Below are 27,154 nucleotides of genomic sequence, written 5' to 3' on the forward strand. Positions count from 1 at the left end.
ATTGAGTAGAAAACTGGGAAAACAAAATATCTCCAAAATGGCACTGGTGAAGGCAAAACATTTTACTTTTAACGTAAGTCAATGTAACTATATTTGATTCCAAGCAATTTTGAAGCATTTCAATTGGTCCCTTATCATGAAAATTTCACACATTGTAAAGGACAGCTGTCCTCAAATGATGTAGAAAAATAAAAATTTTTAAAAATGGAGATACTTGGGAGTTTCTGGACAGTGACAATATGAAAGTGCTTAGCTTCTGGGACATTTGAATCCAGAAATTTCTCGGAACAAAAATCGAGAACAATCCAGGAAAATCCTGGACGAGAGGCAACACTACATGTGACACGCTGAACTGAGTGCTGCTTGTTCTCCCCGCCTTAAAAGCTGTGCGTAGGAAAGGCAGGAGGGCACAGATGGAGCCTTAAGACTGTGAGTGGGATGAGCCAGGTTAGAGAGTTCTTCAGCCTGCTCTCAATCTTTAATGGCTCAGAGAGAGGGTTTTTACTCTGTAGACTTCATGCTTCAGTCGATCTCCCACAGGCTGCAGCATGGGCACAGGCTGGCCTTAGACTGAGCCGGGATTAAATATTTACTCTGGCTTTTCTCTGAGACAGACAGACAGTTAGAAGTCTGAGTCATGTGCACAAGGGTCATTGCACTGCCGTACAGTGACAGGGCAAAGTATTTTTATGGACTTTCTTTCTTGTCAGTGTAATTGTTGAAGGAGGGGTGGAATGCTGTCTTTGCCACACACACACGCGTGTGAACACTCTCACACACACACAGACGCACTTAGACAGCCCTGATGCTTTGCCAATAAATCGATCACTGTCTGCGACCCCTGACCCCTGGAACTCTGACGTGCCCCTCAGCAGACAGAGAAGCAGCAGATGGGTCCGCAGCCCAGGGGAGGAGCAGAGTCTCTATCTACCTCTCACTCCCTCTCTACCACCTTGCATCTCTTTTTCGGCCTCTGTTCGGTCAAGGTTAGGGCTGTATTGGAAGTGCTTGTTTATTATTACAGTAGGGTAGTCACTCTAACTCTAACTCTAGCCCTTAATTCTTTCACAAAAAGTAAACATCCACGGCAGCCTTCTTATAATTGAAAAAACTTTTAAAAATATCATTGTAATTGTGAGCCATAGCAATTTCATTATAAAAGCTTTTTAAATCTAAGAATGCCATGAATGTTTACATTTTATGCATGATTATGAACGCCATTCCATAGAGTACCTTCATGATATATCCATAATCAGCATACTGTACTTGTTATAAAATAAAGCATACTTCAAATTGTGTATTTGATTATTGTTATTTCTAAAGCCTCTATGTTAACTTATTTCCAGAACAAAAGTTTTCATTAAAAAAATTCTATGTTATGGTGCTATTTTAATTTAGGTGGACAGAATTTACATTTTTGAAGAGTTATTGTTGATAATAAAGAGACTGAATTTAAAATAGCAGAGATGTTAATTAAGTTATAACACTTAGAATATTTTCCCGTGTTCAATCTAATAAACATTTAAGATATATGCAACTTATTAATATCAGTATCAAAATAATTTTGGCAGAAGTATGTGGATACCCCTCCTAATTATGGAGTTCAGGTGTTTTAGCCACACTATTTTTTTTTTTTAATTAAGCATATAGCCATGCAATCTCCAGACGAACACTGGCAGCAGAATGAGTATGATTCTAAACGTGGCACTGTCATAGGATGCCACCTTTGCCACAAATCAGTTTATGCAATTTCTGTACTGCTAGGTCTGCCCCGGTCAACTGTAAGTGCTATTGCTGTGAAATGAAAGCATCTAGGAGCAACAACAGCTCAGCCACGAAGCAGTAGAAAACACAGTCTCACAGAGCAGGACAGCTGAGTGCTGAAGCTCTAAAAGATTGACTGTCCTCTGTTACATCATTCACTGCAGACTTCCAAACTGCCTCTGGAAACATCAGCACAAGAACTGTGAGTCAAGAACTTCATGAATTCTTTCCTTGGCTGAGCAGCTGCACACAACTTTCCACCTGAAATCTCATTAAACTTTTAGCTGAGTTAATGTTATTGAGTTAATGTAACTAGTTACTACTCACCTCTGGTGCTCTTACTTGTTTTGTGTACTCTATAAACAAAGCTTTATTAGGCTCAGTGTCTCAGTGTTGGTTTAACCTCTAGGCTGTTCACTAAATGCATGCTTTTTTAGGGTGTTCTCTGTTTTGTCACTGAGGTTACTGGGTGAGTTGATGGATAGAGTGTTTACCTGTGTGCTTTACTCAGAGAAACACACACTTTGTTAGATGATGAGTTAGTGGGGTAAGTGGTACCACACATTCACAGTGACAGCTGATTAAATTAATCATAAAATTCTGCACCTGGTTGAGTTCAAGAAACTACATTCTGTCTCAATTTATATACTATGGGGTCATGGAGGGAGGCACAATGTAGGCAAAACACCATATTGTAATCATCTCACTACATAATGCTACTGTAACTTCTCTTTGTTGGATCAAGTAAATGTCTTGATTCATCCAAACACCCACAGAAAGTAATCTGTTAAGTCTACGATTGGTCAGGATGCTCAAAGCACACAATAAAAATGTATAATTTGTTCAAATTAATGTAAAGCAGAAATCACAGTGACATATTTCCAAGTGAAACATATTATTATGGTAGGTTTCTGAGCTGACTGAGCATTTTCTCTCAGTAATAGATAAGGGGTGGAGAGAGGGAGAGGTGAAATATGATATTATTGGATAATATTACTTTCCCCACCTGCTGATGCACGGTGACAGTGACATAATCAAAACTAAGAAGACATTTTAGAGACAGCCAAAAGTCACTACACTTCAATCAATATTGCAAGAAAACAATTTTGTCTTTGAAATGGTAAGGTATGAGGTCAATTTTGATTTGAGGTTAGGTTTAAAGGGCTAATTTGCATATTGTAGTCTGTGACAAGTCGGCAAAGGTCAACACGGCAATGACAATTAATCCGAAATAATTGTGTAGCTCCAATCCAAGCTAGAAAATATCCTGCTGGGATGAAAAAACTATTTTATTCACCTCCCTTTCACAATAATTACAGGGCAGATCTAGCAGGGCAGAAATTGCCTAGCAAATGTGGAATCTTATGACAGAGCCATGTTTAAAGTCACTGAGCTCTACTGCTAGTATTTGTCTGTGGAGATTGCATAGCCATGCTTGATTTTATACACCTGTTAGCAATGGATGTGGCTGAAATGCATGAACTCAAAAAATTAGGAGGGTGTCCCCATACATCTGACCATATAGTATAGATCCAGCTATTCAATCTGTAGCAGTTTAGCTCCACCTAATAACATTAAAGTTGACAATTCTTACCATCAGACAACAAAGTGTCAGCTGTCCAGTCATTTCCTGTGGAAGTGTGTGATTTGTAGGCACTATTTAGCGACAAGCAACAAGTCAAGTTGAAATTTTCACAAATGAACTATTATGCAGTGAAGCAACAGTCTAACCGATTGCGTCAAACAAAATCCACAGCCACTGCTCTCTGAACTTTTGTTCCTACCGGCATTTCGTTCCTGTTCCCAATAGTATCGTGTAAAATATGGAAGAGAAACTAGTGAACTTGTAAACTTATGACCCGTTCATATTTTAAACAAAACAGAAATACAAATATGGTACATATTTTTACATTTTCTTGTCGGATGCTCGACAGTGTCAGCTTACGAGCAACAAAAAGAGCAGTTTCAAACTCACCCATAAGAGAAAAACTTGAGGTGACAACACCAACATGTGCGTTTTTAATAAGGTACAATACAGGAAAGCCAATCAGCACTGAGCTCATTTATTTTATATCATATTTTATATCAAAAACACAGCAACAAAAACAGCCTGTTTAATTCTAAGAGATAAAAAACGTTGGAAAATGGTTGAGTAAAAATGAATTATGAACTTTTTGGTGTTGCCAAACTGACAACTGTGGTACATGATACCACACAAAAACCACCAGTACACCTACTAGTTTGTATATCTAATGTTAATAATGGTAAAATCGTGATCAGTAGGAAAAAATACGTTTTTTGGGGGGATACTTTTGCTTTACAGCACCCTGCACATACCTCTCCACCATGAATGGATTTTAAAAATTAGCATACAGTTGGCATACAGGGTACAAATTAAAATACACCACAAGTGTAGGATACTGGCCCTTTAACACCTTAATTCCCTTAACTCAGAGTCTAAATGATCATCTCTCGCACTCTACCCCACTGAGATGGACCTGCCCTGAACATGTAAATGTGAATCCTTCACTGAAATCTGAAAATGTCCTCGGATGTATTGCATAATACTTTTGAGTCTCAAGAGGCCTTCAAGCTTCTGTGAAATCTGCAGGATGTCGATGTTGTGTACGTACACACACACACACACACACACACACACACACACTCCATGTTACCCTGTTGCCACACTCCACTCAGACTCTGAACCGTTCATTGTCACTTTTCCATCTGGGACAGGGTGCCCTAGTTTCTCTCCTGCGCCGAGCTGTGAGCAACATTAACACCCTCATTCACTTTTCACTTGTTTGTGCCACCATTACCTCATCATAACACAGACACCCTGCAGAGATCCTGCACACGGGCTGCAGCTTTAAAAGCCTTCACCAGGTCTGCATCACTAGTCTGGATCATGTGACCTACACTCTTAAAAAAACACAGACTTTTTCAAAATTTCAATGGTTAAGATGTAAATAAAGTATTTCAGAGTGGTTTGATGTGAAATGTTCTGTTCTAGAGAAAGTTACAGAGTCAGAATTGTTCACAGTGGTGGTGACTCATTTTTAAAATCCATTTATGGTGGAGAGGTATGTGCAGGGTGCTGTAAAGCAAAAGTATCCCCCCAAAAAACTTATTTTTTCCTACTGATCACAATTTTGCCATTATTAACATTAGATATACAAACTTGTAGGTGTACTGGTGGTTTTGGATAATAAGTAAATTGAATAAAATGGCTTTATTTGTAGACATCAAAGCCTGTGTTTCCTATCATAACCAGTGTAAATTGTGAAGTTTCTCTACAGTGAAGTACATCACATAAAAATGACTTTACATCTCATTGATTGAATAAGGAACAATTTTTGAAAAATCAGTTGGAATTGCCCTTTATTTAGTATAGCACCTTTATTTTCTGTAGAACTTTTTAAAACATTCTTCACTCTCATATCTCATCTACAACACTGATTTTTTTAACCCCTTAAATGGCCACAGCCCACCAGCAGGCCCAAAGTTTTATTAGGCACTTCTATAACACAACAATAGCTCAGCCAGTTTGCACTGAAGTCCCTGTAGTTTCTGAATAATAAGCCGTGGTATGTAATAAGCCGGAGATTTTAAGGGGTTAAAGAACCATACATTGAAAGGTTATGTACAGAACTGAAGACAGTACTTTTATGGCATCATCCCTAGGAATTCTTTCATGCTTTTATTTTGTAGAGAGGTGAGTTTCTTTCTTTTTCATCTGTGAAACTGGTTAAAGCACATGATCCGTAATTCAAACTCAGGATTCATACTATTTCCAAGGAATACAATGTGTGGGGAAAAACAAACAACCTATTAATACACTTTTGGCCTAGCCATGACTAGGGTGAGGGCTGGGTTACCACGGCCCAGTTCTTATGTAATACTTTATGATGCATCAACCCTGGGCCTTGGGGCTGTTTGCACCAGCTACAGTGCTGTTAAAAGGTATTTGCCCGTCTTGACTTTTTCTGTTTTTGCACATTTATCACACCTAATTGTTTCAAATCCTGAAACAAAATTTAATGTAAGACAAAGACAACCTAAGTAAGCATAAAATACATTTTCTAAATGATCATTAAGAAATTTTCATTGGAGAGTTGCAAGTTGAAAAATGACTGCTAACCAAGAAGAACAAAAATTCCCCAAAGCCTTTTGGAATATTGCTCTGGGGACCGATGAGTTTTCTGTCTCCTTTTACATCTGGCATAAAGCTAACACAGTATTCCAGGAAAACACCACAATACAAGCAGTCAAACATGGTGGTAGTGTGATATAATAATAATAATAATAATAATAATAATAATAATAATCATTTGTAGAGCACTTTTCATACAGGTGGCAGCTCTAAGTGCTTTACAGATAGGTAGTAAAGCTTAACAGGAAGACATTATGAGTATTTAATTCAAATCATATTAGGCAGACAAATCAAATTGAAATCATAAAAACCAAAAGAGAGGTAGAATTTTAATTAAATGCAAAGTTTAAAGAGACATGTTTTCAAATGTTAAAGTGTGCACTGAGCTTAACTGTCTAATAAAAGAAAGATTGGAGTTCCACAGGGTTAGAAAGAGGCCTCTCCACGTTTTCTCTATTTCACGGGAAGGTATTTACAGAAGGCCAGTATCTGCACATCTATGATCATGTGCTGAAACATAAACAGACAGATATTCTGTGATGTAAGCCGGCGTTTTAAGGTCCCTTGGAGCCTTAAAAATTAACAGCAGAACTTTAAAGTCTTTCCTAAAAGGTACAGGTGGACAGTGAAGTTGTTTCAAAACAGGTGATATGAGCTCTCTTTTTTGTTTTGTTGGGATCCGTGTTGCTGCACTTTTGCCATAATTGATGGAACCATAAATTCTGCTGTCCACCAGGTCCTGAAGGAAAATGTCCAGTCATCACTCTCTGATCCGAAGCTCACACAGAATTGATATCAATCCAAAGCACGAGAACAAATCCACCTCTGAATGGCTCAAAAGAAACAAAATTAAGGTTTTGGAGTGTCTGAGTCAAAGTCCTGACTTAAACCCTACTGAGATGCTGTGGCAGGACCTGAATTAAAGCAATTCTGCAAAGAAGAGTGGGCCAGAATTCCTCCACAGTGGTGTGAAAGGCTGATCTCCAGTTCTCAGGTGGACTACTACTGAAGTGGACGATTGAATGTATTTTGTTTCCAGAGTCAAAGAGCAAAAAATAGTTGAAACTGCTTTGTGCAGCGTTGTTCCAGAGCTTGAGAATTGCCAACCTTCTGAAAACAGTTTGTATTTCATTCTTATTATTAAGCAAATTATTTTTTCATTGATGTTTATTACAAAGTGCCATTGATGGCCCACTACAGACCACTTGCTCCCCCTCAGTATCAGCCCAAGTTGTGACCCATAGCTGACTGGTTGAGAATTCCTGTGTTAGTGCAGGAAAACATAAAACTGCTCAATGTAGGTGGATTACAGGAGTGTGGAACTCAGAAACAGCACTGCAGCATTCAGAGCTCCCATGAATGAGGGGAAAGTTGAATGGTCATCTACTGCCACCTGGAGGTCAGCTGTGAGTGAGCTACAGCAGGGATTCCCAATGCAGCCGTTGGGGACCTCTGGGTACTGGAATACAGCAAAGATGTCGACCGGTGAATCCATAAAGACTGTATTTTGAACGTCTGGGCTCCAGTAACCCTGCAGGGTGGAAACATTCCAGCAGCATAAATGATAGGTAGATCTGTGGAGAACTGCTAGGCTTTAATTCGATGCTTCCCAGATGTGCACGGTAATCAGTGCTGTTCAGTTATTTATTTGATGCCATCCAGATTCATCTGTATCCATTTCATGATTAATCTTATATTCAGCATGGTGAATATGGATATGGTATGTAGATCAAGTGTTATGTTTTTGTTTAATTTTACTCCGTGTTTATCTTTTATCTTTATTATTATTATTATTATTTTTTTGCATGATTCTACATTTTATTATAGAAAGTTTACGGGCCTTTATTTTGAAAGAGACCTCTGGTAACGGTTTTCCACACTGTAGCCCGTGTTCACGCCTCGTGCGCTGTGCGCTGTGTTTACAGTGAGTTGCTGTGTCGGAAGTGTAAAGTTAGCTGTGAAGCACTTTGGCTGTAACTAATAAAATGTGAAAAAGTCGTGCCTGACGATGTCGTAGTGTAACTTAATCTTGTTACCCGTGTCATATTCTCGCTTATTTGGCTGGTTTAGCTGTGTTCTCTGTGTAAAGGACGCAGAGATGCCTGTCTGCCTGAGCGGGTTAACTGTGTGAGTCGGCGGGTCTGAGATAAAGACATGCGCTCCCTCAGTTTTGTTCAGCGGGTGTGTCTCGACTTCACGGGCTCTCTGTTCCCACATGCTATCTGCCTCGGAGATGCTGATAATGACTCGGTGAGTTGATGTGGGTAAAAGATATTGAAGATATTCAGATTACATTCCGTGCACACTTAAAAAAGAAGAAGGTTCTTCAAGGTTTCTTTAGATGGAGAATGTGCGGTGTATGCTTCTGTGCAGAACCTTTTTGAAAACGGTTCACCGAAATGGTGTTTTGCTGTTGTTACAATGTCAAGCTTGTAACAACAGAAGAACCTCGTTTGGTGCTACACAGACCCATTTTTAAAAAGGTTCACTATAGAACCAAATACAGTACATTCTTCATCAATCTGAAGAACCATTTCATATGCCAAGAACCCTTTAACCATGAAATGGTTCTATGTAGAACTCATGATTCTAAATAGAACCATTGACCTTTACTAAGGAACACTTGAAGAACTATCTTCAGTATGTGGGCTCCACAGGCCCTAGAACAAAACAGCCAAATTGTCTTTAGAAACTGATATAATGTTAATGAAGCAATGTTATGCAAATGTTATGAATTATACGTTGTATAATTCATGAAATAATAGGGCTGTAATGTGAGTTTCTATATGTCGTCACTTTGAGAAGAAATAGTGAACTCTTCATGTAAAGGGCAGTTCCACTGATCTTTCTGAATTTCAGTATAATTTAGTTGTTGAGATGTACACAAAGTTATTCAGAGTGGATTGATGTGAAATGGTTAATAGCAGAGGATCTTACAGACTTTACAGTGGTGTTGATGGGAAACAGGGGTCACAATGTCAACAATACGTTATATTTAAACGTAACGTATATTATCAATGTTTCATTTATTTATTTTTAAAAAAAGTTATAATTGGGAACTATTTACCTCACAAGGCCCTGCATGTACCTCTGAATGCTTTTGAAAAATCTGTTTTATGCCTAAACCCTATCTCAAAACTATTGTAAAACTAAGTCTCAGGCATCAAGCAGCATATTTATAACCATTTTATGTAATAACTTTCTGTGTGGGAGCTTTTGGAGGCATTAAACTCTTCAGATCTCTGGATCCTAGCAGCACGACTTTGAATTGACTTGGTATGTTTCTATAGAATGTAAACTTTTCACATTAAACCACTCTGAATGACTTACATCTTAGCTATTTTATTATGCGGAAGTTGGGAAGAATTGGTGTAATTCTGCTGTAACATTCCAACATAGACATGAATAATCCAAATCTCTTGTATCGTTTTTTTTCCCCTTGCTACTACAATGTTGTCAGCTCAGATTTTCCTTGCTGTTGTATTATCTCACTCTGATTTTCTCCATTAGTTGAATGAACTTGTTGTTGGCGACACGAGTGGGAAGTTATACATCTATAAGAACGATGAATCCAAGCCCTGGATCACAAGAACATGCGTGGGAATGGTGTGTATTGCTCAGGATGGAATAAGAATTACCATAAAGAAACAAATGTTGGCACATTTAAATTCTGTAGGCAAAATAATGAGCTTGCCCAATACAAAACACATATGCCTCTGTTGAGAAAAAGGTTTTAGTTTTGAAAATGATTTAAAATTATGATCTCATTTCATTTCTCCCTGCCCTATAAAATCAGTAATGGCTGTTATCTCAAGCCCATTTTAAATGCAAACTATTAATGACTGAGTTTTGTTTTTTAGCTAACTTGTGTTGGAGTAGGAGACCTCTGCAATAAAGGCAAAGTAAGTTAGTGGAGGTGGTCTTCTGTTCACCAAAGTATGACATTATAAAACGTTTGCCTCATATTTAAATTTTGAGGGCTGTTTTTCTTTCTAGAACCTTGTAGTGGCAGTAGGTGCAGAAGGATGGTTCCACCTGTTTGATATTGCTGCTTCTGCGGGCAAAGCTGAGTCGTCCAGCCAGATGGATATGGACGAGCAAAAGCCTTGCTTTACCCAGCACATCCCTGCCAACACCAAAGTCATGCTCATCAGTGATATTGGTGAGTGTCACTTCACTCTGACCTGTCAGGTATTTACAAGTTAAGTTACGTCTTGCTTAAGTCTAAGTTACAGTTGAATGTGTGGGTTTATTGATCTGTGGGCTTGTCTGTGTGTTAGATGGGGATGGACGCAATGAGCTTGTCGTTGGTTACACTGACCGGGTAGTCCGAGCGTTCCGATGGGAGGAGCCACAAGATGCCGCTGACCTGAGTGGAGGTCAGCTGGTCTTACTGAAGAAATGGCTCCTGGAGGGACAGGTACTGATGCTCCAACTCCATCAGCACTCTGCTCCATGCACACTGTTCAATAAAGTTGACTCATAAAATCTTTAAATGCAGAATTGCTGCCCTTTCATTATTATAATGATCATGGTTGTGTCCATAGAAAAGGAAAAGCTGGTTTGTCAATTTCAGATGTGTTGCTGGTCCAGAAATATACTTATATGAAAAATGCTAGTAAAATTCTTCTTATATGGAAGTAGAGAATAGTTACTGTTGGACCAGTGTTGGTATTTACTCAGTACTCTGCACATCACATTAATGAAAGCTTTTTTCCTACAGGTGGACAGTTTGTCTGTGAATCCAGGTCCAGAGGGTCTGCCTGAACTCATGGTATCTCAGCCTGGCTGTGGCTATGCCATCCTGCTCTGCTCCTGGACACAAGAGGGTGCTGCAGGTCCTGGAGAGGACGGCTCAAACGCTTCAACTGGGTGAGAGCAAAGTGGTGGAGTGGACTCAGAGAACCAGTATTGAGGAGAATTTTTAGCTCTGTAATGTCTTCCGGGTTTCTCGATCGCTAGAGGGCGATTTAAAACGACACCTCATGTACGTTCATGACGTCACTAAGCGCGAAACAGCCAATGAGTGGTTCCAGCCACTCAGCACTTGCTAGCCGTATTGCTAGCGTCCTGCTGCCCAAAACCCATTTGCTGTAGAAAAAAGGAAAAATACAGGTATGTTTTCTTTGCTTTTTCAGTGGAATACATCCTTCTACTTTTTAAAATTAAAAGAAACTTCTGGACAAGTGATTAAAAACTATTTTAACTTTTCATTTTTAGCTGTTTAGCGCCATTCGCCCCCATTCATTGCGGACTCACTCACAGGTGCCCTCTTGTGTTTTGGACTCATGTTTCTAATATAACGGGGGAAATGGTAAGAGGCCAGGCTCTTCATTAACCGGCTCTGGTGGACCTCGTGTCACAGCCTTTACGGGAAAGTCTTTCCGCTCAGTGACCATTTTGGCAACGCCCCCAGGAAGTTATTTCCAGTCATACAAAACCTGGCTCATATCTCTTTGGAGGGAGAGAGACCTATAAATCTGAATCTGATATCCACATTAATGTTTCAAAAACGAATTAGAAATCACTGGTAACATAAATAGTTTGTGTGTTTGGTTCTAATAACACAAAAACACGATTTACACCAGGTACAAAATACACAGTACAGGAATATATAAACACAAACAAAACACAGAATTTAAAGTAGAATTGGATTCGTCTCCTCCAGTATTCGGACAGCCAGTAAGATGGCGTTACAAAATCAGTTTCTGAGTCGCGGAGGTGAAGAAGAGGATTGGTAGGAAAAAGCAACTTTCAGGGTTTTTGTCATAGGCTGAAATATGGAGGAGAGAGGAATCGAGGAAATATTAGTTGCGGTTTTGCGATCCTCTTTTTATAGGCCACTTGGCCGCCATCTTATCATCTTAGTGCTGCTGGGCAGTTTTTTGCAGTTATACAAGACCGGGATCCTGTGTCTTTAAATGGAGAGAGACCTATAAATCTGAAACTAATAGCCACATTAACATTTCGAAAACATATTTGGAATCACTGGTAAAATCTGATAAACATTTATAAAAACTTTGTGTCTCCACAGTGAGAGAAGGGATTTCCCGCTTGTGGCTTTACCAACAAGCCAGTTGGCTCTTTTTTCATTAAAGGGGGGACTTTCCCTGTAAACAGATGCGATGTTGAGCATTATGAGGTTTTCCATTCATTTTTCAACCTGTGAACTGTTTCCTCCCATTTCATAATGTCATTGGTCAGAGGCAATAATCTCTTGCTCTCTTTTTTTCTTATTTAAAAGCAATTTTTTGTACCGTTGGTAGACAACAGAACATTATATTTATATCATAAAGTACCTTAGGTTATTTAAATTTCAGTAAATATATATATCTACATAAATACAATACAAAAAGCTAAATAATTACAGTAAAATAGATGTTTTATACTGTTATTTGTATTTCGTGTCTTGGCATTCCATTTATGATTGTCATTTCATAAATAAAATATTTAACAAGAAAAATAGAGGGGTTAGTTAAATAGCAGCTATCACTATTGTAACATTTAAAAGATTACCCTAGGGTAAACATTATACTGTGTAATGCTGTGGCTCTAAACTAGTGAAGCTGAGAATTCCTGTCATTCAGTGATCGGAGACCAGGCTTATTGATTAGGAAGAAGTAATGAGGTCATTTAGGGGTGCACAGGTTACTGGCACCCATTATATTAATTTAATCACTGTAAAATGAAAACATTTTTTCTAATAGGACACACATCTTTTTTTTTCCTTTAAAGCAATGAGAGTTCTTGACCAAGACTTCTGATGGTACATTCACCTGTAATTGTAAGTGACTGAATAAGAGCATCTGATGAATGTAAATGTAAAGTGATTACATAAAATAATGCAGTTTTTACAGCGATATGCTAAATGCAGTAATTATCATGCTTGATTTAGCTGTTTTAGGACAATGATTATAGGTGATTTACAGAGTTTAACATATGTTGTGTTTTCTGCATTGTGCAGATTATAGTGTTATATATGAGATTTAGAAAAAATACATTAGTTATTGGTATCTGTATCAGCCACAACTGCTGGATGCAGACTTTATCAGTCATTGTGTTTGGTATAGAAATTCTATATGTATGTATTCCTAAAATCATTAGTAAGTGAAAATAATGCATAATTGTTGACTGCTGTTGGGGGGTTTTATTCAGATGCGGACGCGGCTGTGCAGGTTGGAATAGGATTTTTTAATAGGATTCTTTTTTTGAAAAGCCAGCTGATGAGTCATTGTGTGCTTCTGTTTCTCCTGTCACAGTGAAGGGCCCTCCAGAGACCTTATTCTTCACCTCACCACTGGCCGTATCCATAATAAAAACGTGTCCACCCATTTGATTGGCAGCATCAGCAGAGGTACCGCATAGAATCCCTCTTTCACTCAGATGCATACATTTTCACTGATACATGTGTCCTATATGTTTCTCCATCTTTGCAAACTTTAGTGTTCAAACAAAGGCATTTAATGCCATAATTAATAAAATTCCCATTATCTATGAGGTATTGTCACATCTCCACCATGCACATCCGGATGTCATCATGCATTGTTATACTCCTAGTTACTCATGTTACTGTTAAAAGATTTTCTGAGACATCCTATACTCTTTGGTCCTGTAGGGTCGAAGGACGATGACTCTAAAGGAGGATTATTTGCTCTCTGTACTTTAGATGGTGAGTAGCATTGCATTAGCTGAGTGATCCATCCAACCCTCTGGCAGTCACGGGCTTACATGCAGCTTTTGTGTATTTAGCTATTTTTACACACAGCCACCCAAAATAAACACTATTCTAAATGTAGAAACACTGTCCAGAAAGACCAGTACCCATGCTAAAGGAATTGCTTGACCGATCATGCTAACATTGCTGAAATCAAATGGAATCTGGTAGCCACAGATTAGCATAACATCATTTGCATTATGTTAACACATAGTTTAGTTACTGTTTGCAACATTAGCCTTCATTTGACTAACCTCTTCATGTAGTTGTAGGTATGGGCAGGCTAATAAGCTATGCAAATATCCAGATTGATGATGGTATTTCTTTGTTTATTAGAGTCTGTGGATTTTTTGGGGGAGAAAGTATTAATCAAATTCTCATTTACATTACAGCATGTAGTGAAAACTGCAAATACATGTGCCGTTTTGTGTGTCTGAATGAAACAAAGCACATTGTTCTCCTGCCTATTCTCTCTCTCTCTGTCTCTCTCTCTCTCTCTTGCTCTATCACTCTCTCTCCCTTTCTCTCCCTCCTGTGTTTTCTCTGTGAGTGTACACTGGGCTCAGGGGTGTGATGAGACTGTTACTGCCCTCTTTGTGCTGAAAGCTGCTTCCGTCTCCTGAGAGTCATAAAATCAAAGGAATCAGAAATTTTCTTTATTTCCTTCAAAGGTTATTCAGTATATGTGCTTTTATATATAGATGAATAATATATATTTTGTTCTCACATGAGACCATATTTTGTTTGCTGTTGTTACAGGTACTCTGAAGCTAATGGACAGTTCTGAGCAGTTGCTGTGGTCAGTGCAGGTGGACCATCAGCTGTTTGCCCTGCAGAAACTGGATGTTACTGTAAGTAGGCCAGTGCAATACCTTTTTAAAGACCCAGTTTGTCATAGTATTTAATGCAGAGTGGCACTAACAGTTTCAGTGACTGTCCACATGCTTCGGTCTCTGGATACTTGAACATGCATAACTGCTCTTGCATGGTTTAGTAAACTGCTGAATGGTTGGTGTGTGTGTGTGTGTGTGTGTGTGTGTGTGTGTGTGTGTATTTTAGGGTGATGGGAGAGAAGAGGTAGTTGCCTGTGCCTGGGATGGCCAAACATATATCATCGACCATAATCGTATGGTGGTCCGTTTCCAGTTTGATGAGAATGTGAATGCCTTCTGTGCCGGTATGGCTTTCCATTTACTCTAATGGTGCTCTCACACCTTCCTTGTTTAGTGTGGACTAAATTTTTGTTTTTTTTCAGTCCTTTTTGACAGGTCTGAATGCTCTAGCCATACTCGGGTGGGCACTAAAAAAATTAAAAGAACCATGGTCCACCAAATACCACCAGCCCTAGTCTGCTTTCAGGAGAACCCTGGTTCAGTTCACTGCTGGTGGGAATGTAACCAGCCATAAAATAATAAGTAATGCATTTGATTTTGGATCACACAACATTTTGTCCAATAAAACTAAAGTTCTCAGTTTAGAGTATATGATTGTATGTGTGTATTTAATAAATAAATTAAACGATTTAACTGCAAATTAAAGTAACTGCCAAATACCCGAGATCAGGCAGTCAGATTTGATCATAAGTCAATATTAATGTAATGTAAGGCATGTAGGTCATTTGCAAGTGCAAAATGGCTTTATTAGGGGCAGTCTAACACAAGAGGTGGATCCATATTTGAAAACCAGAAAGACAAGGCAAGGGTGAAAATGGGAACAATACGAAGAAAAAACAAGACTCAGTACTCAGTAGATACATCAGAGACTTTGCAAACAGACAGGAAAAAACAGAGGAGTATATTTAGGAGTCTTAAATAGTCCAAAGAATGATCTGTATTTGTGTCTAGTGGAGGAACAGGTGGAGCTGGAAAAGGGGAAAAAAGCATATGACCTCACCAAATGCACTAACGTGTAGGCCCAAGAGGGGGTAGTTTGCAACAGTTAAACATACTATAAAATGATCATTTTGAAAAAGTAGGCCAAATACAAAACAAGAATATCAGTCCAGAATGTCACATTATGCCGTCTCTGAAATGAACTCATTTTGTCTGTAGTAATAATTGGAGTTATTATGCAATGGGAATGGTATTATTTTTGCTGTGCTGAGGTATTAAAAGGGTTTAGTTTGGACTTTAGAAAACAGACTAGGTATGAAAACAGCCTGAGCGGGTGGACTTGTCAAACGTTTAGTGGGAATTAAAGCAATAGTTGATCAGCCAAAACATTGGTGCCTGGAGCTTCTTTAGTTTTGCTTTGGATCCACAAGCTTTCTATGCAAATGGACAAAAGAACAGACAAAATTTAGATGGTTACTACTGTTGTTATTAGCTATGGGATGATGTTTGTCCATTTCTGTAGGTAATAGATGGCACTGGAGATGGCACCGATCTGCGATCTGATATCAACAGAAAATGCTGGATTGGATGTAGAAGGGAAAGAATAATGGATTCAACCCAATCATGTTAAAAATGACCACGTTGTGTGCTGTGATGTTGTTAGTTGTGTATTTCTTCCTGTGGGGTAGTAGAGCATTTGAGTAGTTTGAGTATGATATCTTTAGGTTAATGTGTGATAATTAAGGCAGTTTGCATGATACTCATTGATGTGATATAAACTTTTCATTAGCTTCATTAGCTTTATTAGCTTTGTAGCTCCAGTGCAAAACTAAAGAAGCAAATTTCAGACATCAGACCTGATTAAATACTTTGAGGTAAGCGGAGAATTGTGCAGATTTTACTTTTGTTGCCAGTGTCATTGTTGAAATCCTGTGGGTCACCACTAGATGTCAATGTAGGAGCTTAAAGCTGAAGAAGAATCTCAGTCTTTTTCATAAACTGTCTTCTGTCTTTACCTCCTATTTTTCTTATCCCCCTGCCTGCCTCTCTCTTCCTCTCTCACACACATTCACTCTCATTCTTTCACTAGCTCTCTCCCTCTCTCAGTCCTGCATTCTCTCCTCCATTCTGTCCAGTACATTATTACACAAGAATGAGTGCACCTTGGAGAGAGATTATGTAATTGTTGCATTAAGGGGATCAAACAAATGGCTGTGAGCAAGCAGGAGCAGTAAACCAATAACGTAAACCAGAATTCAGGTTTAGATATAAAAGCAACACATTTACATGGCAGATTTCCACAGGCAGGATGCTGTAATGCTTATTAGTATTCATGCTGAATCCATGTAAACTCAAAGCTGGTATTTTTTACACATCCCAGTGGAACATGCTGAACACATTGCCGTTCAGGCCTGCTGTCTCTGGCTGATTGATGTAGGACTCATAGGAGAAGAGTCTGTGTTTTAAAGCACACATCAGTGACAGCATAATTCCATACCCTGCCATCTAATAAACACTGTCATCCTCGCAGGACTGCTGAGCTTCACAAATGGATAATTAGGCCTTCGCTTAGCATTAACAGAATAAAATACTGTCAGCGTGGCATATCCGTGTGCATACACTCTTCCCTAGGTAGGCCTAAAACACTGGAGCTTATAAAAGATGTAGAGGCCAATCCTCATCTCACTTAAAATTAATGTGGCAGTGTGTTCGTGGCTGTTGGCTGCTGGGTGCTTGTATTCAGAATACATCTTAACATTCTTTGAGAAAAGTCAAGCTCAGGGCCTTGATGTACTGAGTGAATGTGCACAGGAAGTGCTGGTCTATGATGAACTTTCCATGTACTTTTGTTCATTCAGAAGTGAAGATTAAAAGCTGGTTCCAGATCAGCTCTCTCTTTTTAAGCAGTATATATGAGGTTTTTAACCATTATATCAATACAGTACATGCTACATGTACAGATAGATAAAGCAGTGTGAAGTAGTATGTACACATCGTTAGTTTTAAAATGTACCATTCACTCCCAAGTCCGTACAGTCCCTGATGAAAACTAAACTGCAAAAATGGCCCATTTTGAACTCACTGTTTTTGTGATGTCATGACATACAACTCGACCCAAACTCAAATGTTTAGCCCTCCCTATTCATTTTGAAGTTATGAGGAGTGTTTCAACCTAGACTGTAGGGCTGGACCAGAGTGTTTGACTCTTCGGATATTCGTTAATTGGATAGGTATTCGGTTTTTAATTTTGAAATTTGGATATTCATGTGTTTGTTTTTTTTTCTTTTTTTGAGCTAAATGTTGGCCATCAATAAAGGCAAATAAGGGCTAGCCTGGAGATTCGAATTTCAACACGGTCATTGGGTGCATATTTTATGCAAGAGATCACAGACTTTTAACTCCCTCACTCACTCATTTACATACTCCCTCACTCACGTTTAGCAGGCTGAAAATTTTCCACAAGGGGGTGGCATTAGCAGTCAGATAGTTTTTGATGCTTCATAAGAGCAATGCTTCACAACAGTGACACTGTGTGTTCTTGTTTTGTCTTCAGACTAAACAACATTTTCTTCTACATGGATGTTGGAGGATTCTTCTTTTTTCTGGGGGAGGGGTCGGGGGGGATCACAGCACATGCTGCTTTCCATTCCTTTTTTGTTCTTGTAAACACCAATTCATCACCTGGCAAGATGATTGTTACAATTCTTATTCTGAGCCTCAGTATTCTGTTCTTCTTTAGGTCAGTATGCATGCAAGGAGGGCAGGAATAGCCCTTGCCTTGTGTATGTGAGCTTCAGCCATAAGATCTATGTGTACTGGCGGGTTGAGCTGGAGCGCATGGAGCCCACCAGTCTGCAGAGAGTGCTGGAGGAAAGACCCGAATACACAGCTCTGCTCCACAAACTAGGAGTTGGTGAGTAAACGTGAATTTACAAGCTCTTGTGTCTGTAGATGTGAATATGTCTAGGGCTGCACAATATACCCCAAATCTTTGTCACAATACAGACTATTGCGATATCACAGGTCCCTAAAAAAAAAAATCCTCTCTCACTCATTTCAGTCACAGCTATAATCATACATGTGATTGCCAAACACGTATGTGCAACATGTAACATACATTTTGCACTTTTATTAATGTTATATTTGTTCATTTTATGTCTTATATTGCAGAAAATGACTTGCCAGTTATCCCTTCAACAAAAAATTACCAAACAATAAATAAATGTAAAGGTCACGTTAGCAATTCTTTTCTAATTCTGTATCAAAAATGTCTCATGATGCAAGTACAGCAATACCTATTGGATCATTAAATTTGTGTATCATTACACCCCTAGAGACTAGTGCTGGAAGGTGGAAGGCCTGGTGCTGGTAAAGTGTTGATTGATGATGAATGTGCCGGTCAAGTGTGCGGCCTATGTTGTTCAAACAGTTGTATTACAATTGCATGAAGTGGCGTCATTAATAGAATGTAGCTAAGGAATAACATAAGGAATAACACAAGTCAACATTTTTATTTGATGTTTAACCTTTTTTAAAACAGTTAATATGTAACTGAGGAGGGGAAAATACATCCATAATGTGGAATCACATACCGACTTTATTTGGGTTCACCTTAAAGAAATATCACATTTTAAAGAGAAATGACATTTTTGCATTGTGATTTATTGTTTCATATTGCATTGTTAGTTTTTATGACACTATATGACATCAAATGACATCAAGGTTTGTGTTTTTAAGAAATCACCAGTCAAATCGGAATCGCAATATGTAGCAGTAGAATCACAGTATATTTTCTCCACATTTGGGGTCAACTTGCATGGCCAATGATGAGTAAATGAGTTACGTCATAGTGAACCATAAACCACACTGTTAACTGAGTCTGACTGTGCTGTTTCAAAAGTAAGCAGGTCAGGCTCCGGAAGCTTCATGTTCTTGGGGCAAGAATGATACACTTTTAGTAAAAGGGGTTTGCTTCGAGATTGCAGAGCAAGTGACTAAAGAACCAGTTCAGCTCGTAAGTGAACAATACTGTACAGCTGTTCTAAACATTAACATTTTAATAGCACTCAGTCTAACAGTTTTGTTTATGGCTATAAATAGAGTGTGTTTATCACCTATATCTGTCAGACACATATGTTTTGTGTGCCACATACTGTTCAATACTCCCCCCTCTCAGTTTCTGCCAGATGGTCTCTACCTGTATGGGGCAGCCTGAGAATTAAAGAGCAGTGTTGATCTGGGGGGCAGAACTACCTTGTGTTCTACACTTCACTGTTTATTCAAACATGCAGAAAATAATTTGGGACAAAATGTAATTAGCTCTGTATAAATGGCCTGATTATGATTAGGGGTTGTTTTTTTTTTTTGCACTCAGTAACTGCTGACATGTAGAGATTTCTTAATGAAAATTCAGGGTCACCTCCTGTGGCTCCTGTTAATAATTCAGTCTCCACATGATTGTCAGAGCTTGATTACCTCAGCCTGCCACGGGACGCAGCTGGCCTGAACGCCTCTGGGTGGAAAGAGAGATGGAGGAAGGGACAGGGAACATCTTGTATTTGTTCCTGTTTTGTAACCGAATGTGGACGTGCGAGTAAAGAGAAGAAAGTAGCTAATAGGTTAATGATAAGTCAGTGTTTTTTCTTAATATTTTACCTGTTTTTTGCTTTTAGTTAACCTATGTTTAACCTATAGCTAATCATGTAACTGATGAGGGGAAAAAAGTCCAACATGTAGACTCACATGTTAACTTTATTGGAGGTTCATCAATCATTCAACACACACTAACACACCACCACTATATCAGTACCACTGCAGTACTGAGAATGATCCACCACCCAAATAATACCTGCTCTGTGGTGGTCCTTTGGGGGTCCTGGCCAACTAAAGACAGGGTGAGAAACAGATGGACTACAGTCTGTAGTTATAGAAAGTGCTCCTGTATGGTAAGAGGAGCTGACAAAATGAAAATGAACAGGGATCATAGAAACAAGGAGCATATATATATATATATATATATGTGTGTGTGTGTGTGTGTGTGTGTGTGTGTGTGTGTGTGTGTGTATGTATGTATGTGTATATATATGGTCAAGTCCATAACTATTTGGACAGTGACGCAATTTTTGTAATTTTGCACAATGAATTAGAAATGAAGCAGTAAACTTTCAGCTTTAATTCAGAGGGTTTAACAAAAAAACATTTTCACAGTCTCAAAGTAGTTGGATAAACTAACATAATTATAAATACAATGATTGTTTTAATACTTGGATGCAAACCCAAGTATTAACCCATGGAACCCATGGATATATCCAAATACTGAGTTTCCTCCCTTGAGATGCTTTGCCAGGCCTTTAATGCTGCTGCCTCCAGTTGCTGCTGGTTTGTGGGTCTTTCTGCCTTCAGTTTGTCTTCAGTAAGTGAAAAGCATGCTCAACTGGGTTGAGGTCAGGTGACTGACTCTACCATTTAAGAGCATTCCATTTCTTTGCCTTGAGAAGCTCTAGTGCTCCCTTTACGGTATGTTGTGTACCGCAGTATGTCACGGTATGTCCACCTATACTCGGAAGCACCATCCTATCACTTTTGCAGCATTTGACTGAATCTGAGCAGAAAATATAGCTCTATACACTTAAGAATTCATCCTGCTACTTCTATTATCAGTCACATCATCAGTAAACACCGGTGACCCAGTTCCAGTGGCAGCCATACATGCACATGCCATCACACTGCCTCCATCATATTTGACAGATGATCTGATATGCTTTGAATCATGAGCCATTCCTTTCCTTCTCTATACTCTTCTCTTCCCATTTAAGAATTTACCAAATTGTTGATTTGGTTGCTTGTAAAGTTTCTGCTGTCTCTCTGATAGAGTTTGTTTTGGTTTTCAGTTTTTCAGACTGATATTTGTATCAAATGTGTTACCATTGCACAGAGTTGAATTTCACGTTTTTACATTTTTCAATTGAAAACACAGGCTTTCTCAATACATCTGAAAAAAGTGATGCGTTGGGCGCTATGTAGCAGCTTAATTGATATGTGATGAATGAGCTTGAACCTGTCATGGTCAAACATCCTAAAGTATACTAATGAGAGGATAACTACGTGGTGACAGGAAATGTGTGTACAGCTACAGAACATGCCTGCGCCAGTGTAGCTTACTTGTTTGAGATGTTTAGACTGTGCAGTAAGCAGTTAGCTAACGTAGATAATTGAAGTTGGTAATAAAAAAATTATGACAGTGTTAAATTTCTATTTCAAATCTATGACACAAGCTGTAAAATATGGTGTAGAGCTGTTCTAGTGGCAGGTAGCCTCCTACTGCAGTAGCTTAGCATGCCACAACTTCACCCCAGCACAGGTACATTCTGGCTCATTGAAGCCTTTTAATTCATATCCTCATTAGCACTAGAGGTAAACGTTAGCTTAGTGAGAAAGCTAAACCTCCAGCGATTATGGTTCACTGATGCTGCACTGAGGCACATTTAGAAAATAGAGACCCAAATCTGAGCGAGTAAACTTTGAGTGACTGGTGCCGGAGTGACAGAAAGACAGAATCTTTCTGGTTATTAATGTTACAGTGACAGGGCATAGCCAAGGGGTGGCCAGGGGTGGCTATGCCTCCAAAGTGTAAAGCTTGACCCCTTTGGCCACCCCAGTTATTCAAAGAGATTGTCAGCCATCAATAAAGCAATCACCAGAAAAACTGTACTACCTACCCCGTGTGACTGGTTATGCTTATGGTGAAAAGCTGTCATCAGGACAGTTACCACCTACCACCTATTGCACTGCACTCAAAATTATCAGTATAGCTGTCTGTGATAAACTGCTCTGCTAAGCAGACCTGTGAGAACTAGAGCAGCAAATGTTGGTTTTCTACGTTAGGAAAGAGTTAACTACATCGATATAGCACAGTACATTTGATTTATTGGATCACATGGATCACCTGAAGATTTCAACCAATAAAATACTGTTGAGCAGTGAAAACAATACGAGAAATCATACCAACAATAATTTCAAATCGTTTTAATTTAAAATTAAAATCGTTTCCTGTTTGTCCAGAGTAAAATTGCATTTAAAAATGTAGTTTACCAGACAATAATGCTATTTCGTTAAACTATACATAATTATGGCTACATTAATCGCTTGTGCAGTACTCTCCACTGCGCAACCTCAGAGCAAAGGCTGCTGAAATGATTAACTTCTGTGACCTAAAATATTAACATTGATGCACTGAAAAAGTGTTGCATTTAATTTATTGGTTTCAAATGTGTAAATACTTTCTTCCTAAATGAATAAACTACATTGTCGGTTTTGTCTCTCAGTTTACTTTCAGGCAATGACTTTGCAATTTTAGCTTTTTTTTAATAACATAGCAATAAGATATGCACATGTTATTTACCACTCTGTTATTTTTTTCTTTTGCCACCCCAATAAATTCACTGATTCTAACCTGGCCACCCCACTGTGAAAGATCTAGCTTTGCCCCTGTACAGTGAGAGCTTATTTTTGTTTCTGCTCTGCTTCTGCCAAACTGCTCAGACTGTAACAGAGTGTGTGAGTTGAGTGGTGCAGTAGACATTTCCACTCCTTGATCAAAGCATTTCTGTAATCACCCCACACTAGCTCTGCTCCGGGTTTTCCATTTCCCGCTCCTCGCTCATGTCGGAGAAAACCCCGCTCCGTGTCTGCTTCACATGATCCATTCTTATGATATTTATTTATGTGTCTTGAATGTATGGACAACTGGACGACACAAGACTACGTCTGTGTAATATTTGCAGAAATTTGTTGGGATCAGTGATAATTTGCAGTATGTTGGTCTGCTGAACAGCTCCGCAGGGCAGATGCTGTGTGAAAGGCCATCGTTTGCGATCTGTAACAGTCACTGCCACATCGCTCATGTCACACAGGGGTAGTCAGTGTGGACCGTCTGGCTCACAGGATGGAGCAATACCGGAGCGATTTCAGAGTGAGAGAGAGAGAGCATTGATATTTTGACTTTCTGGAAAGTTAATCCATGTTCTGAGCAAAATCACATCACTCTGCTCCCTCTCTACACCGCTCACATGCTCTGGTCTGTAACATAGAGACCGTGTACAGGTTAGTGGGGGAAAGGGGTGGAGTTTAGAAACAGGGCAGCAAGGAGGTGTCTCACATTCTTGAGTGCTGAGATATAGGGACACTCTTGTTTTAGTAGGTTTTGGGCATAACAGTAATACATAAAAATATTTAACACATTCAACACAGATTCCATTTTTTAAGTTTTATGTTATAACTTTAGTTGTATTTTAAGATAACAGTGGACTAATGGGCATTTTGTTGTCAGGTTTTACTCGTACAGCTAGTTTGCTGTAGCTGACATTTCAATTGATTGAAACTTATGTGTACGCATCAAGTGCAGCCATGTGAGAAATAAGCAGTGTAACTGCATCACTTTTTTCTAAATGGGTGAAGGAGTAGGAGCTCAATCTGCTTTGTAGGTTCCCTGTAGTATTATGAGAGAGATGAGTGAGTGAGATTGTAGATGTTTTGTTAGTTGAGGTGTTTTTCTCTCATATCTGTTAATGTGTTCTCCTTCACACCTTGCCCACCCATTTCAAATGAGAGCCAAACAGGCGCTCTCTGTGCTTCGTTTGCAGTGAGCACATTTAGCAGCACACTAAGTGTTTACACTTTCAGTGGCAGACGGTGAGAGACCTTTCACTTCTGTGTCTATCAACCCTTCCAAAAATATAATTTTGCACTGATGTGAGCAAGAATAGCGGTTTTTAATTACACCACATTTTTGCCATGATTATTTGTAAGGAATGCTTCTCTAAAGTAGACAGGACATCACTTTTTCCTAAGCTGCACACAGTTTATCACTTAGTACCGAGGTGTACACTACATGGCCGAAAATAGGTGGACATTACATCCATATGTGAACATCTCCTTACAAAACGTTAATATGGAGTCAGGTCCCACTTCTCTGCTTTACTGCCAAGTTTTCTGAGAGATGTTTTCAACTAGATTTTGGAGCATGGCTCGCTTCAGTCACAAGAGCCTTAGTGAGTTGATGTGGTTGTCTTACAGTCAATTGTTTGGTTCATCCCTAAGGTGTTGGATAAGGTTGAAGTGAGGGTTCTGTTTAGGCCAGTTATGTTCTTCCCTACAAAACACACCAACCTATCTATGGACCTTGCTTTGTGCATGAAGTTGTCATTTTAAAACAGGAAAGGGCCTTCTACAAACTGTTGCCACAAATTTTGAAGCACAGTTTTCTAAAATGTCATGGTACACTGTAACACTAAGACTGTAATGAAGGGGCCCAAATGATGAAAATTAGCCCCAGACCATTATTCCTGCTCCATCAAACTTTACAGTTGGCACTGCTCTTTTAGGCAGGTAGCATTCTCCATGCACCACCCCTAGATCTGTCTTTCAGACTATCAGATGGTGAAGTGTGATTCTTCACTCGGAGAAATGTCCACTACTTCAGAGTCCAATTATACCAGCTCCAGCCAAAGCTTAGCATTGTGCATGGTGATCTTGGGCTTGTGTGTGAATATTGGAACCCTCAAACTCAAAGATTTAAGTTCCTGACAAACAGTTTGGAACTTGGTAGTAGTGTTGAAATTGCTCCCGTTCTGTGAGTTTGTGTAGCCCACCACTTTGCGGCTGAGTTGTTTGTTCTCCTAGATGTTGCCATCTCACAACAATAGCACTTTCAGTCATTCGGGGTGGCTCTAGCAGGGCAGAAATTCAACTAGATGACTTGTTGGAAAGGTGACATCCCATTACAGTGCCAGGTTAAAAGTCACTGAGCTCTTCAGGTTGACCCATTCTACTGCCAGTGTTTGTCTATGCAGACTGCATAAGTGTATGCATGATTTTATGCTTTTATGCAGTGGATGTGGCAAAAATAGCCAAATCCTCTAGTTAGAAGAGGTTTCCATACACCTTTGACAGTGTTTATATTTCATTAATCTAGTAACTTTTCTTTGGAATGGCAAGCACATTTCAATAGAATCTGTAGGATTTCTGAAATGTTAATAACAGTTAAAGGTTGTGAAACGTTTAGTGTATTGTTCATGTGAGTTTTATCTAGACTTACTGGTACATAATGTCTGTCTGAGTTGACACAATAGCTGATCGCAGTGTATGTTCTGACAGTAGAGAGAATAGAGGCTTACTACATGTAGATAGGAATTTATTTACAGTTATATTACATTTACACCATTTAGCAGACGCTCCTATGCAGAGCAACTTACATCAGTGCTTTGTCTGCTTGGAAACTTTATTCGCAAACCACGCTCCACACTTTCATAAGACTCATACTCGCACACACGTATACACAGCTTAAAGGAAAATTGTGCTCAGTGCCTCCTACCTTTTTTACCTATCTTGATTTTCTGTCACTGATATGGTGAGAGATCCACCTGATGACACACTTTGACATTTTGGCAGAAACCAGGACTGTCTCATCTTATAATTACCGTCAAGGCAGTGATGGAAAAATATGTGTAAGATCGTTTAAATCAATAGCTAAATGTCCTTAATCTGTCCATAAATGGTTGCTACAAATAAATGATTTGTCACAAGTGCAATCGAAATTGTGTCAAAGTCAGACGCTATCAAAACACAAATACAAGTTATTTATTTTTCAGCTTTAGAAAATATGCAGAAATGTATTTAACAGAAAATTTGACAGAAGCCTCACCAACTGAATACAGTATCAAAATTTTCAGTTTTTAGTGTATCTGCTCTTTGCCTTTGTTATAGATTTCATTCTTTTCAGGAGACTTGCTTTCAGTTTTTCAAAGAAATCTGCAGAGACTTTTTTCCAAACCTTCAAAGTTCAGTTTTAGAAGATGGTTGCATTTCCTGCTTCTCATGATCCAAATAATCCCAAACACATTCAGTGATGCTGAGGTCTGGACTTTGGGGTGGTCAGCACATTGTTCTGAGAACACCAGCAGAGTGGAGCTCTCTAAGATAGAAGCTTTAAGTGCTGTTTATCTGATGGTAACAGTTTAGGTGGTCTGCCAGGTCATGCATGATTGTCAGGAGTTCTGTTTTCCCATTCAAGCTTTTAATGTTTTTTAATGACTTTTAATGATAGCAGAACTATCTCCTGAAAAATGATATTTTTGCATAGTACTGTATATACATAACATGTATATCTTGTGTGTCTCTATATCTGACAGACCCCACTGACACTGCTGCTGTTCGGAAGCTCATTGGAAATCTGCTCTACAGAGATTCAGAAAGGAAGATGGCAGAATGACCGCAACCGTCTTTAAACCTCACCCACCTGCTCTGTGTAAATAATTCACAAATAAATTTATTCAAGTCTTACTTTACTCCTTCATTCATTCATGAAGTCTTGTGAAGTGCATGTATCATTAAGACAGATTTAGACCAAACATGCATATAACTAGCATGAGCACAGTATGGGAGCCTGTTTCTGCCACTGAATATATATATATATAGCAAGTCATAATAATGAGAAGGTTTTCCACAATTATGATTTTCTATCTCATAATGACTTCCTGTAATAATAAGATTATATGTCACAATGTTAGCCTACTATATCATAATGAGAAGTCATAATTATGACAATCTCACAATTATGGCTTGCTATCCCATAATAATGAGATTATTTCATAATTAAGACTTAGTATCTCATAAAAATGAAATCTCATAATA

General features: G+C 38.8%; 1 protein-coding gene across 1 annotated transcript; it reads left to right on the forward strand.

The window, feature by feature from the left end:
* The first annotated feature begins 7,813 nt into the window (after positions 1-7,813).
* Positions 7,814-26,803, forward strand: itfg2 (integrin alpha FG-GAP repeat containing 2). Its single transcript, XM_036576677.1, has 12 exons — positions 7,814-8,167; positions 9,428-9,523; positions 9,778-9,819; positions 9,914-10,079; positions 10,198-10,337; positions 10,641-10,789; positions 13,177-13,271; positions 13,533-13,586; positions 14,391-14,482; positions 14,691-14,808; positions 18,204-18,377; positions 26,653-26,803. The coding sequence occupies exons 1-12, from the start codon at positions 8,072-8,074 to the stop codon at positions 26,730-26,732; spliced, it is 1,302 nt and encodes a 433-aa protein (XP_036432570.1). The 5' UTR covers positions 7,814-8,071; the 3' UTR covers positions 26,733-26,803.
* The last annotated feature ends 351 nt before the right edge of the window (positions 26,804-27,154 follow it).

The sequence above is a fragment of the Colossoma macropomum genome, unplaced genomic scaffold, assembly GCF_904425465.1.
Source record: "Colossoma macropomum unplaced genomic scaffold, Colossoma_macropomum, whole genome shotgun sequence".
Taxonomy (NCBI): Eukaryota; Metazoa; Chordata; class Actinopteri; order Characiformes; family Serrasalmidae; genus Colossoma; species Colossoma macropomum.